Here is an 18,805-nt window from a genome sequence, read left to right on the forward strand (position 1 = left end):
CACAGAATTCAATACAGAAAATGACCGTCTTCCTTGAATAGCAATTAAATCAACAAACACCTGCCAAAATCTTGTAGGAAGGACTTCTGAGCACCCTGTCACTGTTATACCTCACAGTCCTTTATGGTCTGTGGTCATTCTTACTAGAATTCATTACACCCCTCTCTTTGACTACAGGTACAATCCTGCAGGTCACTGGCAAGAGGACACTAAAAAAACTATACTTGTTAAGTTTTGGGTTAAGAATGAACGCGAAATTAGTTTCACGATAAAAATTATAATTATAAAAGACTAAAAGTTTCCCTGAGGAAAACATACCTGAATTTGTATGCACATGATAAAATTGACTAACAATGTATAATGATTAAATGAAGAAAATTGCAAAGTATATCTGAAAATCCATAACCAAAATGAATTTTAATATATTTTCTGAGGAAATGAAAACCACAATAATATTTATTAGCATTCAATGGCTTAGAAAACGGTTGATAAAATATATCAATGAAACAACTACAGAAATGTTTATTTCACAAGGAAATGCACCTAGTTATAATGATATACAATCAAACATATTGAAAACATACTTAGGGAATATTTTCAGCTACAAGTAACAGGAAACACAGTCTTCCTGACATGAGAAAAGTAATTGTTCTCACATGAAAGAACTGGGTCAAGGCAGCCACTGCACAATGCAGCAGAGAAACAAACTCCCAGGTCCCTCTTTTTATGCCCCATTGTAGATGTCATGGTGAATCAGGATAACATCCTCACTAGCATAACAGCATAAGAGGTTTCCTATACACATTAGATCTTATAGAGATACAATCTAGAGAAGTGGGGAATCAGAGAATACTCCCAATCACAAAGGTCTGAATTAGGTCCCTGGTGGACAGAAGAGGCCTTATAGAAAATTCTTAACTCTAATAGATCTTTAATGTGAAACTTGTGAAAACATCAGTTGAAAATACACCTTTAAGAGAATGGAAATAAAACAGTTGTTGGTGGTTTTCAAGATAATTTTGACTAGAAGGGCAAAGAATCCAGAAAACAGGATCAAAGATGGTTTCTTCAAAGCTCCTATGTAACTGTCTCTCTCCTTGTATGGTGGTTCCAAAATATGCCTAATAACCTGTTTGTTTCTGCCTTCCAAATTTCATGCGAGTGAGGCTATTGGTGAATTCCAACATGGAACCAGAGAGAAGATGGATTCTTAAAGACCTAGTTCTTCACATTACCCTCACTGACATAATGCAATAACAGGGTGACATGTCCAGCTCTAGATTTTGTTGCCCTATCACAGGCCTCTACTTAATTCAAAGTCTCTTCTCCAAATACCAGTCAGAAGGAAGGACAAAGACAAAAGGCCTAAATATGAAAATAGTAATTCACAGGAAAATATACTCTGACAAACTTGCCATACAAAAAAATTTATAAAAATTTATTCCAACTGTTTAATAGTATGGAAAATACAAACAGGCTTTTATACCCACCAGCTCAAAAAAGGTGCTTTCTCAAAAAAAGGAACAATATACACAGTGGATTAGGCATATCCAGGATCTGCAACACAAGACCAGTAAGGAAATCCCAACAAATACAAACTGTCATTTTTCAATGGCCCCTTAACACAGAACAATTAAAACATTATAAAAAAAATTAATGAGAAAACATTATTAACTGATTCAAGGTAAAAGCATTACCTGTTAATCTTTATGTACAATTGATGAAGAATGACTTGCAGAATTATCTCACCTCAATATTCATTTCTGAAAGTAATTAGTAGAAATCCACAATCCAATGTTGCACTTTAAGAAAGAGGCTTGGTAAACACAATATATTTACAACTTTTATAATACCTCTTTCATGTTGAAAGTTTTTTAGAACATTATACACAGATTAATTTCCATCAAGCTTTCTCATATTACTTACATTTATATTTCTTTCTGGAGGGAGATTCACATACAATGACCCAGGCTAATTGAAGTTTTTCTCATGCTGTTTACATTTAAGAGGTTTTTATCAAGTGAGTCCTTTCATACCTCCAGAAAGAACTCAGATGACAAAAGCTTTCCCACATTATCTACACTTACATGGTTTTTCCTCTAGCGTGCATTCTCACATATCTTTGAAAGTTTTCATGAGAAATAAACACTTTCTCATTTGACTGACATTCATAGGCTTTCTCTGCAGTGTGACTTCTTTCACGTCTTTGAAGTGATCTGAGACAAGTGAATGGTTTCTCACATTCCTTACATTCACATAGCTTCTCTCTAGTATGATTTCTTTCATGTTTTCAAAGAGAACTGGAAGACATGAAGTCATTACTGCATTTTTCGCATTCATATGGTTTCTCTCCACTATGAATTCCTTCATGGTTTCAAAGAGAACTAGAAGAATTAAATGCTTTACTGCATTTTTTACATTCATAGGGTTTCTCTCTTGTATGAATCCTTTCATGTCTTCGGAGAGAACTGGAAAAAGTGAATGCTTTATTGCAAGTTTTGCATTCATAGGGCTTCTCTCCAGTATGAATTCTTTCATGTAATTGAAGAGAACTTGAAGAAGTGAATGCTTTACTGCATTTTTTACATTCATAGAGTTTCTCTCCAGTATGATTTCTTTCATGTTGTCGAAGAGAACTGGAAGAAATGAATGCTTTACTGCATTTTTTACATTCATATGGTTTCTCTCCTGTATGAATTCTTTCATGTACTTGAACATTACTGGAAAACCTGAAGGCTTTACCACATGTTTTACATTCATAGGGTTTCTCTCCAGTGTGAGTTCTTTCATGTAATTGAACATTATTGGAAAACCTGAAGGCTTTACCACATATTTTACATTCAAAGGGTTTCTCTCCACTATGAATTCTTCCATGTACTCTAAGTAAACTGGGAAAAGGGAAGGCTTTCCCACATTCCTTACATTTATAAGGTCCATCTCCAGTGTGAGTGATCATGTGTGACTGAAAGCTTGAGGGATAATTAAAGGCTTTCCCACATTCCTTACATTTGTAGGGTTTCTCCCCAGTATGACTCCTTTCATGTCTTCGAAATGCACTGGGAGTAATGAATACTTTTTCACATTCCTTACACTTATAAGGTCCATCTCCAGTGTGAAAGATCACGTGTGATCGAAGGCTTGAGGGATTTGTAAAGGCTTTCCCACATTCCTTACATTCATAGGGTTTCTCTCCAGTATGAATTCTTTCATGTATTCGAAGATAACTTGAAGAAGTGAATGCTTTACTGCATTTTTTACATTCATAAAATTTATCTCCAGTATGAATTCTTTCATGTCTTCTAAGAGACTTGCAAAAAGGGAATGCTTTTCCACATTCCTTACATTTATACGGCTTCTCTCCATATTTTTGATCATCATATGCTTTCTGTTCAGTGTGACATCTAACGTGCCTTTTAAGGGATGAATGATGCACGAAGACTTTTCCACATGCACTGCATTTACATGGTGTAGCTCCTGTAGTTTTGTTGTTCAGATTAAGATTTGGAATAAGGCTGAAATTTTCCCCATATTGACTACCCTCTTCACTTTCACAGAGTCTCTCCACCATATGACATCTGTAAAAGATGAGAAGGACATTATTATTGATTTCTTTATTAATGATTATATATTTCTTATATATATTATGATTTATAGGAAAAGTTAAGGTTTTCTGCCTTGTGTGAATTCTCTGAAATTGAATATACCGAATGCTTTGGACGAGTACATCACCCCTGCTATTATGCAAACAGTGATATCCATATATAGGGCTTACTAATACTATTTCCAAGTGAACTATTTTGCAAAAACTAAATCTTTACATCACACTTCAGAAAGTATATTTTGAAAATTTTCTAAGAATAGCTAAATTTGAAACAATGTTTATTTGTTTTGTTTACATCTTTTAAAAATTTTACAACATACCAGGATTCTCATGTGAGACACTGCTTTCCATTACGAGTGAGACTCACCTTAGTTTTCTCATCTCATTTTTGTATTGATCTTCAATATCATGTTCTTTCCATGTTTTTCCTGAAATGCAGACCCAGAAAATTGATCACAAAGTATTAGAAATTATAGAAAAAATTTTAGATTCTAAGTCCTTGATGAGCTGTGACCATGTCTAGTTTATTTACCAACACCACCCCCCCTTGCACGTTCTACATCTTGGAACCATGTTGACGGGAAAGAAACGTTTGTTCTCTAATTGATGAAGGGAAGGAATGTCCTCATTCTTACCTATTGAGGCCAGGTTCCTGAAGGTTTCCCACATCACATCTCTGTAGAGTTTCTTCTGTGAAGGATCCAGTATAGCCCACTCCTCCAGGGTGAAGTTCACAGCCACATCCCCAATGGCCACTGAGTCCTAAAACATCACATGTGTGTGTACAGTAGGATGTATAAGACTGACAACACTGGTTATCTACACTCCATTTGTAGAAAGGTTACATGCGACTCTGTCATCTCCAAACATTTATTCTTTGATGTGATCATTAAAAACTCACTCTTTTACTGTACACACTTCCTTATAAATTTAACAGCATTATGAATGCATGGAATCATTTACACATTTTTACTGTAACCAAATTAAAGCATATTTTTCTCTAATGACATGGTCTAGAGCATGCTGGGAAATGACAGAAATGCTTTATACGTGAAACAAATATTATCATTTTAAAGCCAGTGATTCCTTGTGAGACAAATTATTTTATCTCCTTGTTTATTACCCACCAGTTACAGAACTCCATGAGACAGAGGATTAAGTCTACATGAGGTCTCAATGGATAAAAACAGTGAAGAACCAGAAGCCTTTTTGTCTAGTCCCATCACCAAACAGAATCCAGAAGGACTGTAGAAATCGAACTTTTTAACAAAGACCAGTTGCCCACATTATCCTAAAGAACTCCAGGTAATCATTACAAGTAATCAGATGCAGCTGGCTGAATGTAAATATTCTTGTGGGGAAGCATTGCTTTTAACTTGTGTAATATTTATCATAGACTTGTTTCTTCCCTTCTCTTTGCATGATTTAATGGGGCTAGAAAGTTATTCAGAACTTTGAGCTCAGACATAAGGAAGAAGGCATGACAGCTTAGACCATAAAATACCGATACTCATGTACCCCAAGGCTACTTCCCAACAATTTTAAGAACATATAGTGAGGGGCTGGCTTGGTGGCACAGTGATTAAGTTCACACATTCCACTTCGGTGGCCCAGGGTTCACTAGTTTAGATCCTGGGTGTGGACCTACTCACCGCTCATCAAGCCATGCTGAGGTGGATATCCCACATAAGAAGAGCTACAGCTTTACAACTTTGATACACAACCACGTACTGGGACTTTCGGGAGAAAAAAGAAAAAGAGGAAGACCGGCGCTGGGTCATTCTTCCTCAAAAACAAAAAAGAACACATAATGAGATAATAATATGCCATAAGCACTCTTTCTGATCAAACACTAACAGGGTACCCTGAGCCTTGGGGGCTTTGAAGGGCAGGTTACAAGCTACAATTTGCAATGGAGTTCATTGAAGTCCACAAAACTTTGTATTTCAACAATCCCCTTATCAGGGATTATAAATTCCAGTAGGCAGGAAATGAGGAAGGACAGAGGTGAACTGAACAGCGTGATGAAACAACAGGATTACATTGTAGTCTATGGAATACGTCATACAAGAACAGCAGAATATACATTCTTCTCAAGTTCACATGGAACATTCACCAAGACAAACCACATTTTGGGACATAATGCACACATTCACAAAAGTGAAAGAGGAGAAATAAAAAAAAATATGCTCTCACACCACATAGGCATTCATCTAGAAGTCAATAACAGCAAGATAGTTGGAAGAACCTGAAATATATGGAGACTTAACAACATACTCCTAAATAATACATAGGATAAATGAAGAAGTCTCAAGAGAAAAAAAAAATTATTTTGAACTTAATGAAATGACAATATAACATATCAAAGGTTCTTGGATGCAGCAAAAGCAGTGCATAGTGGGAAATTTATGCCATGGAACAAATACACTGGACAAACCAAAGATCTTTAATCAATAATGTAAGCATTTACCTTAGGAAACAATAAAAAGAAGACCAAATTAAACCCAAATTAAGCATAATAAAAGAAATAAGACAAATTAGAACAGAAATCAATGTCATTGTGGGAAATCAATGGAGAAAATTAAAACAAAAAATCTGGTTATTTGACAAGACTACTAAAATTGATCAGGGGGCTGATACCGTGGCTTAGTGGTTAAGCGTGCACATTCCGCTACTGGCGGCCCGGGTTCGGATCCTGGGTGCACACCGACGCACCGCTTCTCTGGCCATGCTGAGGCTGTGTCCCACATATAGCAACTAGAAGGATGTGCAACTATGACATACAACTATCTACTGGGGCTTTGGGGAAAAGAAAAAAAAAAAGGAGGAGGATTGGCAATAGATGTTAGCTCAGAGCTGGTCTTCCTCAGCAAAAAGAGGAGGATTGGCATGGATGTTAGCTCAGGGCTGATCTTCCTCACAAAAAAATAAATAAATAAATAAATAAAAATTGATCATCATCTAGTCAAGATAACAAAGAAAAGATGGAAGACATAAATTACTAATATCAAAAAGGAAAGGAGGGAGAAATGAAAATAAAAAAGGATTTGATAAAATCCAACATCCATTTATGATAACATATTAGTAATAGAGGGGAATTTTCACTTCTTAAGAAGAACATCTTTATGAAATCTTTATGAATCACATTTGTTCCATATGGCATGACTGTCTCTGTGAAACATCTGAAAGAATTCACAACAAGAGAAATAACTCCTGGAATTAATAAGAGAGTACAGCAAGGTTGAAGAATACGTTAGTCTATTGCTTTTCCTATCAACCCACACAACATACAGTCAAGTGATCTTTGACAAAGAAGGAAGGCAATTCAAATGAAAGAGAAAGTCTTTTAAACAAACATTGGTGGAAATAATGGATATCCACAAGCAAACACACACAGAAAACAAATGTAGACCCGTGCCATACAGTTTTCATAAAAATTAAGTCAAAACACATCACAGATCTAAATGTAAAATGCAAAAGGAATAAGCTCCTAGAAGATAACACCGGAGAATATCTAAATGACCTTGGGTTTGGAAATGAATTTTTAGATAAAAAACTGAAAAGCAAGGTCCATGAAAGAATAAAAACTAAAATTTTACTTCATTAAAATGGAAAACTCCTGCTCTGAGAAAGACAGTGTTAAGAGAATGACAACACAACTCACAAAGTAAGAGAAAACCTTTGTCAAACACTTAGATAAATGAGAATGACAACACAATTCACAAAGTAAGAGAAAACCTTTGTCAAATACTTAGATAAATGACTTGTATCTGAAATATCCAAAGAACTCTTGAAACTCTACAGTGAGAAGACAAACAACCCAATTAAAAATGGGCAAAAGATCAGAACAGACAGCTCACTGAAGAAGATATATAAATAGGAAATAAGCAATATGAAAACATGCTCCACATCATGTGTCATTGGGAAAATGCAAAGAAAACAACGAGGTATCATTAAATGCTTATTAAATGGGTAAAACTCTCAGAACACCAAATATTGGTGAAGATGCAAAGTTACAAAAAATCCTCATTTATTGCTGGTGGAAATGGAATTTGGTATGTCTATAATGGAAGACAGAAACTTTCTTTCAAAACAAAATACACTGTTACCACAGAGAGTAAGATCCAGCAATCACACTCATGGGTATTTTTCCAAATGAAATGAAACCTTATGTTCACACGAAACCTACACATAAATGTTTATAGGCACTTTATTCATAATTGGCAAGAGTTAGAGTTTATAGCAAGATGTCCTTCAAGAGTCGAATACACAAAAACAATCAGTGGAGTATCCATATGATGAAATACTGTTCAGTGATAAAAAGAAATGAGGTATCAAGCCATGAAAACACATGAAGGAAACTTAAAAGTATATTGCAAAGAAAAGAAGCCAGTGTGACAAGGCTATGTAGTGTATGATTCCAAGTATACGATGTTCTGGAAAAGACAAAAGCATGAGCAAGTAGAAATATCTTTGAGTGTGAAAGATTTGGGGGTTGGAGGGAGGGATTAGTACAGAGGATTTTTAGGGAAGCGAAACTACACTACATGATATGGAAATGATAGATACATGTTGTTACACATTTGCCAAAACCCACACATTGTACAACACAAAGAGTCAATGCTAATGTACACTGTGCACTGTGATGCATCAATATGGGTTTGCAAATTGTAACAAATGTACCACAGTAACACAAAATGTGAAAAAGAGTGCAAACTGTGTGGATGCAGACAGAAGGGTTATTTGGGAACTAGCTGTAAATTCTGACCAACTGTTCTGTAAACCTAAAACTGCTCAAAAAAATGAAGGCTTTCAAAAAAAAAAGATGAAGACAGACTCATTACATTCACCCCTGATGACTGAAACAGGACATCTCTCATCCAACTGATTTCAATAAGCCAGTATGGTGCTCTATGAGCCTGAGACCCATAAGGGAGGTGAAACTTCCACCGAATGCCTTGTTGGAGAGCAGGGCACTGTATACTCTGAGAGGTGCCATGGTCACTCTCAGTAGCATCAGAACTCCAAGGTGGATAACGAGTGTTCTGGTGAGTTCTTGTATTGTGGACTTAGTAATGTACAGACAAGTGTTACCTTGATTTCTATTTTGGCTATCTGTGAGTCAGGAGCTTCCCAAAGTTCTTTTTCCACAAAGGCGCATCTCTCAGACAATCATCCAAGAGTTTGTGAACATATGCAAACGAGGCCAATTTTTGGCCAGTAGTACGACGACTGCCTGATGTTTGGATAGCTCTGGTGACACTTCAGTTAGATTCTTCATCAGGGATGTCCCAATTAAGGGATGAAGAGCAGCAACTCTCCACTGAGCTCCATCATGTATGAATGTGTATCGTTGTCCTTAAAGTCTATGCACTCCCCAGTGCTGTGCATTCAGTTAACCCCAAGCAACTACCCAAGGAACCAAGGTGTCTGAGAGAGAAGTGACACCCTCCAGCACCCTAGCATCTTTCAAAAAACTGAAGACACAAATGCCATGCCCCTCCTGCAGGTGACATAAGTTACAGGGCCAAGGTTAGGCTCTATCATACCACAAGTAGGTGTCAGTACCTGGGATATGCTGGTGGGAGGCTGTTTCCAGGGCCAAAGGCATAATAGGCACCTCGGTAGAGGGTCACATGCTCAGTGCTTGTGAGAGCCTCTATTTTCAAGAGATCTCAGTACCTGGTGATAATAAAAGCTCTAATAGCATATAGTGTGGGGACTAGGGCAGTTTCTTGCATCAGAAGCCTATGGACAACTTAAAACCCTCCTCCAAAGAGCCTCAAGTCACAGCCATCAGGGTTAGAGGCCTCCTCCATGACAACTGGTTGCTTTGTAGCTTTTAAGGAACCCGGGCTTAAGTCGAGTATGAACTAATCCCTTTGCTGTGCCAAATGCAATCTGTGGGTGTTGTCCACTATAACCCAGAGGGTCAGGATCTTTATTGCAATAGATGCAGGTGTGGCAGCAGCAGAGTTACTCAGGGGTCCTGGGGAGCCCTCTGTAAGCCTGTTACCTACTGCCTGCTTTTTCCAATCTCTTCTTTGTGAAATAATTGCTCTTTAACCAGTGACTGCCTGATGGGCTCAGCTCATTCACAGGGTATAACCATCCTTGAAGCCAGACTCCCCCTAATGTCAAGGTGACCCCAGCTTCAGCCTCACCTTCACTTTAAACACACAGACAGATTCCACTCAAGACATTGACTGAGGACTGCATTAAGGAGCGCCCCATTCCCAGACTCCTGCTCCCAAAGGAACTGAAACTACCAACTCAGAGTCTTCTGTACACAGAACCCAGGCTTGGTGGGTCAACAATGCACACAGGGCACCACAGCTCACAGGAGGAGCTGCCCAGCAAGCAGCAGCTCACAGTGCAGGAGCCTCCAGGCTTTCTCATCAGCCTGTCCAGACAAGAAGGCCTAGGGGAAAGGGAGGGGTGAGGCTTAAGTTTTCAGAAGTTAAACATCAAATATGTGGACCCTGGGCACTCATTACAAGAACAAACCTGTTACCCCTGTAAGAGAAATAGGCATTTACACTAGCTTGTTTTTGTGTGTGTGTGTGTGAGGAAGATCAGCCCTGAGCTAACATCTATTGCCAATCCTCCTCCTTTTACTCCCTAAAGCCCCAGGAGATAGTTGTATGTCATAGTTGCACATCCTGCTAGTTGCTGTATGTGGGACGCGGCCTCAACATGGTTGGACAAGCAGTGGTCGGTGCGCGCCCGGGATCTGAACCCAGGCCACCAGTAGCGGAGCGCGTGCACTTAACCGCTAAGCCACAGGGCTGGCCCTGAGAATAGCCTTTTAAATGTCAATGTTCCCTCAGGACATGGACACACAAAAACGGACCTGAAAATGTAAAATGCACTTGAGAACTTAAGTACGTCCATCTCACATCATGAGGCTCTCTTGCCTAAATAGAACAAAAATTCTATTTGGTTCCACAATTTTCTTGCCTTATTCACATCGTATCTCTCAATCAACTTAACATTTGAAAACCACAAGTGCTAATGGAAATAAGAATCAAAGGGTTGCCATCTTCAACTGATAAAGGAATCCAAGGACAGAAACATGAATATTTGAATTAGCCCATAGGAGAAACCTGCTTGCCCACAGTTCAGAAGGAAAATCCATGTTCGGAAAGTTGACCATATTCCGAAACTTAGGCTGTAAATACTCCTGGTTGAGACGTAACCCCTAGAGGGCTTTGTGCCTGGGATGGAGGGAGGGGACACCTGAGCAGCCACAGGAATAAACTTTGGGAGCTCCACATAGCCCCCCTTCTTCTGTGAGCATGGAAGCACTGCCTCCCCCAGGCTTCCCTTCTCACAAGTGAGGAAACTCGCAGCCGGATTCAGTTTAAGATTCTGACCCAAATGAACACCCAAATTCATAAACCCTCTGTCCACAGGACAGAACTCCTCATCTTCACAGACTTCTCAATGTCCACAGTTCATGCTCTCGGTGCACCTACAGTGTGGATGCAAAACTCAAACATAGCATTTAAAATGTCCAGGAGTAAGGAACCAGGACCACAACCTCAGAAAGGGCATCACTCCCTGACCCCGTGTGCACATGCACCCCCAGCTTTCCAGGGCTCTGCAGCTCCTCTCAGTATAGAGGCTCCTTCCATGGGGGGTGTGAGCAGGCAGGACACCTGCAGGGGAAGGCTCCCCAGGAAGAACAACTGGGCCTTCAAGTCCTTCCCTTTGCAGGCCCAAGGGGGCCTTAGCTTGGGTCTTTGAGTGCAGGCCTCTGCTCCCCACTGGAGATGCTTTGGAACATCATTGTTATTTAAATGACACAAATCCAGTGTTTGAATAATTCAGTAAAATCACTTAAACCCAGCTTTTCTGTGGAAAATAAGGAAGAAAATTATGACACCCTTTTACTGGTTCCACTAGAAAACCCTAAATATCTATTCTCTTCAGAAAAAAAGATGCCAGTTAATGATTATTTCCATGGCAAGAAATCACACTTAGACACACGTGGTCTGTGTGTCTAAGCCCTGGAATTTTATTTGAAAACATCCAAAAATAAAGAACAGACCTCAGAAACTTACTACACACCTTCAGGGGAAGAAAGAGCACAATAAGTACACTTAACAAATGAAATGTAACACAAGAATATTTTACTTTTTCTAAAAATCACCTCTTTGTTGCCTGTTTATTTCATACTGTCTTCCAAGTCTTATTGATTAAATATATTTACCTTTATTGAAAAACAGAGACTTAAGTGAATAAATGTTTTCAAGGTCACAAACCCAGGGAGGAGCAGTGCCCACAGGGCAGATCACCCAGGAAACACTCGGAAGAGGAACCTCCACCCAAAGGACTTCCCAGAGGATGTCTGTGCCCAGAAAGATCCCGTCTGAAATGCACCACGGAGGATGAACTGTTGATAACGACGCTTTGAATTGGAGAGGAGGAGTTGGCACTGGGGAATGAGGGGAGAGATCTGAAAATTTAGGGACTTATAGTCAGCCCCAGGAAGAGCTAGCCTCGAGGGGACACAGCTGTGAATTTGACACTATACTTCCCAAACATTTGGAAAACTCAGGAGAAAATCGGTGTCTTCTGGGGAGAAAGGAGGCACCACGGAGCCCAGAGTCCACAGGGTCTCCCGCACACGAATCTCAGGGACTGAGCCACGATTGTCCCTGATGACCCTCCCCGCGGTCACCGCACCATCTGGGGACACGCGGGGCTGCGGGCGCAGAGCTGCCCAGAGAGGCTCCGGGGCCCAAGTCGCCGCGCGCAGTGAGCACAGGACGCCCGGGGTCCCGGCTGCCGGCCCCGCCCCCACGCTGCGGCCGGAGGGGACTGAGGTCCGAGCGGCGCCCCCGCGGACTCGGGTCCGCAGACTCGGAGGTGACCGCGGGGAGTCCGGTCCCGCCACGGCCGGTTCCGACCAGACCCTCCTCCCCGTCTCCTCACCCGGGGCCGCACACTCACCATTTCTAGTCTCCCGGGTCCCCTGAGTCCTTCCTAGGAGCCCCATGGCCAGTGCAGATCACAGCCTCTATCAGGCTGAACCACCAGGTAACATTACGGGCAGGGGACAATTGATCTGGAGCACAACAGGAGCGAGAAGGGAGATCCAGGTAGGCAGTGTGCACTGCCCCACCCACCTGCCCCAGCGACTCCCCTGATTGGACAGTCCGGTGGGCCCGGCCCCCTCGTGACTGAGTGACAGCGGGCAGGAGGCCGCATGGTTCAACGGAACCATAGTAGGCTAGCGGGCTGGAACCTGACTCACCCGGCACACTTGCATTTAAACAGAACTTTTTCCTGGCCTGGGGCTGCCTCTGCTCTTTTCACCCAGCTCTTGGTGAACACGTGGGCACAGGTGTGCACAGGGAAATCCTGACTGAGTTGCCAAATGGAGCAAGTAAGTACCAACCATGAGGGTGGCTCAGGCCAGGCCACATTGAAACAAGAGTGTTTTATGTCCTCTAGAGGTCAAGGGCTTGGTGTAACTCTGTGAAGCCAGTCATGGAACCCTGACCCTTGTTTAGAAATGCAGACACTTAGGTCCGCCCGGTGGCTTAGCGGTTAAGTGCGCGCGCTCCGCTGCTGGCAGCCGGTTTGGCGCCAGCGCCGGTGGCGCACGGACGCACCGCTTCTCCGGCCATGCTGAGGCCACGTCCCACATACAACAGCTAGAAGCATGTGTAGCTATGACATACAACTATCTACTGGGGCTTTGGGGGGAAAAATAGAATAGAATAGAATAGAATAGAATAGAATAGAATAGAATAGAATAGAATAGAATAGAATAGCATAGAATAGAATAGAATAAAAAGAAATGCAGACACTTATGTGACCTCACCATCTGTAATAGAGAGTCAGGCACCATTTTAATCTGTGATCCTTGCTAGCGATGAGCCTTCCACCCATCCCTTCCCCACCCCACTCACTTGGTGGTGCTTAAGATAAAGAATCCCAGAGCACTTGGCTCTGGTGGGAAGTTTGAATCCTACAGCCCTACCTTGTGTGCAAGGACTCTTCTCAGTCTTGTAAGCATGGGCCCATCAGGATGATTTCTAACTGACCGCATTTCTTATCAACAGTGTGACTGAGTTGTTTTTCAGAAAATTTGCACAGTCACGTAGACAGAGTATGAGGAAATCTTGACCTGAAATAAAATCAGAACCAAAGACTCTCCTCCTCCCCATGGAACCAAAGGACCAGGACATGACTGGAACTTGAAAGTCAGACTCTCATCAGAGGTGAGGGGTCCACAGTCCAGGAAGATCTCGTGTTAAAACCCCTTCCCCACCGTATTATAAAGATTTAAAACTTCACCATAAACCACCTTACCATAAACGCTTACAGCCCTCCAAACCAAACTTGCCCCACTAGCATTCCCACATGCCAGCCTATTCTCTCTAACTTCTTAAATTTTGCCCCAAATCCTGAATTGAAGTGACAGATTTGAGAGCATATGCATCCTGTCTCCTTGCAGATTGATCTAGCAATAAAGCTGTTTTCTTTTCCCAAATGCAGATGCAGTAAGAATTGGCTTTTTGATGTGCACTGGGTAGGAAAACACCAACTTGTGCAGTAACAGTCTAACCACAGGGTGTGACATGTGTTCAATAAAGTCTCAAGTGTACATTTTACACTGGAAGGACATTTATTTTAGATCCCTCTTCACCCGTGTCCCTAGAGACCTCTCAAATGTTATCTACTATGATACCCCTAAGCAACTGATTCCTATTTTCATTGATATAAGAAAAACAATAAATCCCTATGTAAATGTGGGATGCACTGGAAATTCCTCCCCCACCCCGGCTTTATTGAGGTATGACTGACTAATAAAACTGTCCATATTTAAGATTACAACATGATGACTTGATATATGTATACAATTTGAATACTTAAAATTTGCTAAGACAGTGGATTAAGTCTTCTCACACACACACACACACACACAAAATGTAACTAAGTACCTAGGAGTAGAATTGATGGGTCATATGGTAATTTTAGGTTTTATATTTGAGGAACTCCCAGACCTTTTCCCACCGTGGCTACACCATTTATTCACATCACACATGTATGAGAGTTCAAATTCCTAAATATATCCTCAAAAAACCTTGTTGTTATCTCACTTTTTGATTCTAGCCATCCTAGCAGTCGTGAAGTGGCATCTCACTGGGGTTGTGATTTGCACTTCCTTGATGGCTAATGATGCCCAGCATCTTTTCATATGCTCTTGACCATGGGTCTATCTTCTTGGGAAAATAGTGTATTGAGATCCTTTGCCATATTTAAAAAGAGTTATTTGACTTTTTATAATTTAGTTTTAAGAGGTCTTTAGATATTTTCAATAGCACTTCTTTATCAGATATATGATTTGCAAAATTTCTTCCATTCTGTGGGTTGTGTTTTCACTCTCTTGACTTAAAAATTTTACTTTTAATTGTGGTAATATTCATATACCATAAAATTTACATTTTTACAATTTTTTAAGTGTATACTTTAGTTGTAGCACATATCAGAATTTGCTTTCTTTTTTTCTTTTTTCTTTTTTTGTGAGGAGATCAGCCCTGTGCTAACATCTGCCAATCCTCCTCTTTTTTTGCTGAGGAAGACTGGCCTTGGGCTAACATCCGTGCCCATCTTCCTCCACTTTATATGGGAGGCCGCCACAGCATGACTTGCCAAGCAGTGCGTCAGTGTGCGCCTAGGATCCAAACCGGTGAACCCCGGGCCGCCGCAGCAGAGCGCACGCACCTAACCACTTGCGCCACCCGGCCAGCCCCTTGCTTTCTTTTTCAAGCTGAATAATACGCCATTGTATGTATGTGCCAAATTTTTTCATCCATTCATCTGTTGATGGGCACTTGGGTTACTTCCACCTTTTGGCTATTGTGAATAATGCTAATATAAACACAAGTGAACATATATCTAAATCTTTACTTTCAATTCTACTTTAATTCCCAGCAGAATTACCAGTTCAGATGGTAACTCAGTTAAGAATAGCCATGTTGTATTTCATACAATCAACATAATTTTATATTCCCCACGATAGTACACAAGGGTCCCAAAGGGTGTTTTCACTCTCTTGATTGCGTCCTCTGAAGCACAAAAGTCATTAATTTGATGAAGTACGAATTACCTATTTTTTTTTTTCTGTTTTTGTTCTTGGTGTCTTAATTTAATAATTCTTCGCAAAATCCAAGGTGGTAAATTATTACTATATTGTATCTAACTGTGTTATATTTTACTCTTCTGTTTGGGTGTGTATCCTTTCCAGTAAATTATTGTATGTGGTATCATGTAAGGATAAAACCTCTTTCTTTTGCATACGGCTGTCCATTTGACAGAGCACCAATTTATGAAAAGAATATTCTTGCCCCATTATTGGCACTTTTTTCATATATAAGTTGATCACAGCTGTATGGGTTTATTTCTCAAATCTCAATCTATTCCATGGATCTCTATGTCTATCCTTGTGTTAGTACCACACACTCTTGATTACCACTGCATGTTACAAAGTTTGAAATCACTAAATGTTAGTCCTACCACTTTGCTTTCTATTTCAAGATTGCATTGGCTAATCTGATTCCCTTGCAATTCCCCATAATTTTAGGAAAGAGCTTGCCAATTTGTATCAAGGAATAAGCTGGGCCACTATGGAAAACAGTATGGAGATTCCTCAAAAAATCAAGGATAGAACTACCATATGATCCAGCTATTCCACTGTTGGGTATTTATCCAAAGAACTTGAAAACACCAATTTGTAAAGGTACATGCACCCCTGTGTTCATTGCAGCGTTATTCACAATAGCCAAGACTTGGAAGCAACCTAAGGGATGAATGGATAAAGAAGATGTGGTATATATACACAATGGAATACTACTCAGCCATAAGAAACGATGAAATCCAGCCATTTGTGACAACGTGGATGGACATTGAGGGTATAATGCAAAGTGAAATAAGTCAGAAGGAGAAGGTCAAATACCGTATGATTTCCTTCATTAAGTAGTAGATAATAACAACAATAAACAAACACATGGAGACAGAGATTGGATGGGTGGTTACCAGAGGGGAAGGGGGGAGGGAGGAGGGTGAAAGGGATAATTCGGTACATGTGTGTGGTGATGGGTTGTAATTAGTATTGTGGTGGTGAACATGATGTAATCTATGCAGAAATAGAAGTATAATGACGTACACCTGAAATTTTTACAATGTTATAAACCAGTGTTACTGTAATAAACAAAAAATTTAAAAAAAAAAAAACATAGGAATAAGCTGGGATCATGACAGGTACGTGCTGAATTTCAGGTCATTTGGGGGACAGTGCCATTTCAACAATGATAAGTCTTCTGATTCATGTAATTGAGATGCTTTCCCATTTATTTATACATTTTTAATTTCTTTTGCCCATATTTTACAGTTGTCTGGGTATTCATACTGTACTTCTTTTGCTAAATTTATTCCTATGTATTTTATTCCTCTTGATTTTGTTGTCAATACATTTCTTAATTTTATTATCAGATTGTTCATTGCAAATGTATAGAACTACAATTGATTTTTATATTTTGATCTTGTGTCCTACCATTTGCTGACCTAATTATCAGTTCTAATATTGTTTTAGTGGATTTCTTAGAGTTTTCTAGAAATAAGTTTTCTCAGCTGGAAGTAAAGATAGTTTTACATCTTCCTAACCAAGCTTTATGCATTTTATTTTCTTGTCTTTCATAATGGTCCTGGCTAAAATCTCCAGTATATTCTAAAATAGAATTGGCAAGAGCAGACATACTTCTTTGGTGCATTATCTTCAGAGAAAAGTATCCAGTCTTTTACAATTAATATAATATTAGCTGTGGCTTTCCATGATGCTCATTATGATGTTAGCATATTTCCTTCTAGTCCTGGTAATCTGAGTGCTTTAATCGTGAAAGGGTACTAGATTTTCTCACTTATTTTCCCTGAGCCTTTTGAAATGATCTGCCATTTTTCCTTTGTATTCTATTGATGTCCTTTATTAAATAAATGGATTTTGAGATGGTAACCCAGACTTTCTTCCCTGGAATAAATCCCACTTTGTCATGGTGTATAATCTTTGTATATTGCTGGATTGGGTTTGCTGGTATTTGTTGTAGTGGCCTCACAAAATGAGTGCAAATTATTCTCTCCATTCTAATTTCTAAAAGAGTGTGTGAAGAAGCGGCATTTAAGAATATTTCTGTTTCAGAGAATTCTGCATTGAAGCCATCTCGGCCTAGCCTATCATTGTGGGTGGCTGTTTACTAATTCAACCCCTTCACTTGCTGTAGTTCTATCCAGATTTTCCACTTATTCTTGATTTAGGTTCAGTAGTTTGTGTCTTTTGAGGAATTTGTCCATTTCATCTCAGTTATCCAATTTGTTGCCATACAATTTTTCATTGAATTCTTTTATAATCCTTTTATTTCTCTAATTCAGTAGAAATATCCCTCTTCCTTTCTGATTCCATGAATTTGAATCTCCTCCCCTTCTCTGTAGATCAGTCTAGCTAAAGATTTGTCAATTTTGTTAATTTCTCCATAGAACCCACTTTTGTTTTCATTGATTTTTCTCTATGGCTTTTCTATCCCTTATTTCATTAATTTCTGCTCTAATTTTTATTATTTCCTTTTCTATTCGCTTTGGGTTTGGGACCTCGTCTTTTCAAGTCTGTTAAAGTAAAAGGATAGGTTTTGAGATCTGTCTTCTTTGTATAGGCATTAATAGCTATAAACTTATTTCTTTCTACTGTTTTAGATGCAGGCCATAAACTTTGACCCTTCAAGTGTGATATAATGTTCCTCATTATCTCTAGAGATATTTTTTGTTTTAAAGTCCATTTTACCAGGTATTTGTATCATCTCTCTAGCTTTCTTGTGGTGGCTACCTCCAGATGTTCATTTTCCTATGCTTTTACTTTAAAGCTCTTTGCATCTTTGTTTTTTTTGTTTTTTTGTTTTTTTTTTAACTTATTTTTTATTTTTTCCCCAAAGCCCCAGTACATAGTTGTACGTCATAGTTGCACATCCTTCTAGTTGCTGTATGTGGGATGCGGCCTCAGCATGGCCGGAGAAGGGGTGCGCTGGTGTGCGCCCAGGATCCAAACCGGGGCCGCCAGTAGCGGAGCGTGCGCACTTAACCACTAAGCCACGGGCCGGCCCCACTCTTTGCATCTTTGAATCTAAAGTGTGCTTCCTGTACATA

At 39.8% G+C, this 18,805-nt stretch overlaps 2 protein-coding genes across 2 annotated transcripts in view; both read right to left on the bottom strand.

Annotated features, from left to right (window-relative positions):
• The window catches only part of LOC131394523 (zinc finger protein 709-like), a 226,232-nt gene that overhangs the window by 174,615 nt on the left and 32,812 nt on the right, over positions 1-18,805 (bottom strand). The gene's annotated exons all lie outside the window — the stretch shown is intronic.
• LOC131394551 (zinc finger protein 709-like) lies at positions 1,740-12,689 on the bottom strand. Its single transcript, XM_058525939.1, has 4 exons — positions 12,560-12,689; positions 4,237-4,363; positions 3,969-4,029; positions 1,740-3,575 (listed from the first exon to the last, which is right to left on the bottom strand). The coding sequence occupies exons 1-4, from the start codon at positions 12,560-12,562 to the stop codon at positions 2,375-2,377; spliced, it is 1,392 nt and encodes a 463-aa protein (XP_058381922.1). The 5' UTR covers positions 12,563-12,689; the 3' UTR covers positions 1,740-2,374.

Source organism: Diceros bicornis, chromosome 30 (genome assembly GCF_020826845.1).
Source record: "Diceros bicornis minor isolate mBicDic1 chromosome 30, mDicBic1.mat.cur, whole genome shotgun sequence".
Classification (NCBI taxonomy): Eukaryota; Metazoa; Chordata; class Mammalia; order Perissodactyla; family Rhinocerotidae; genus Diceros; species Diceros bicornis.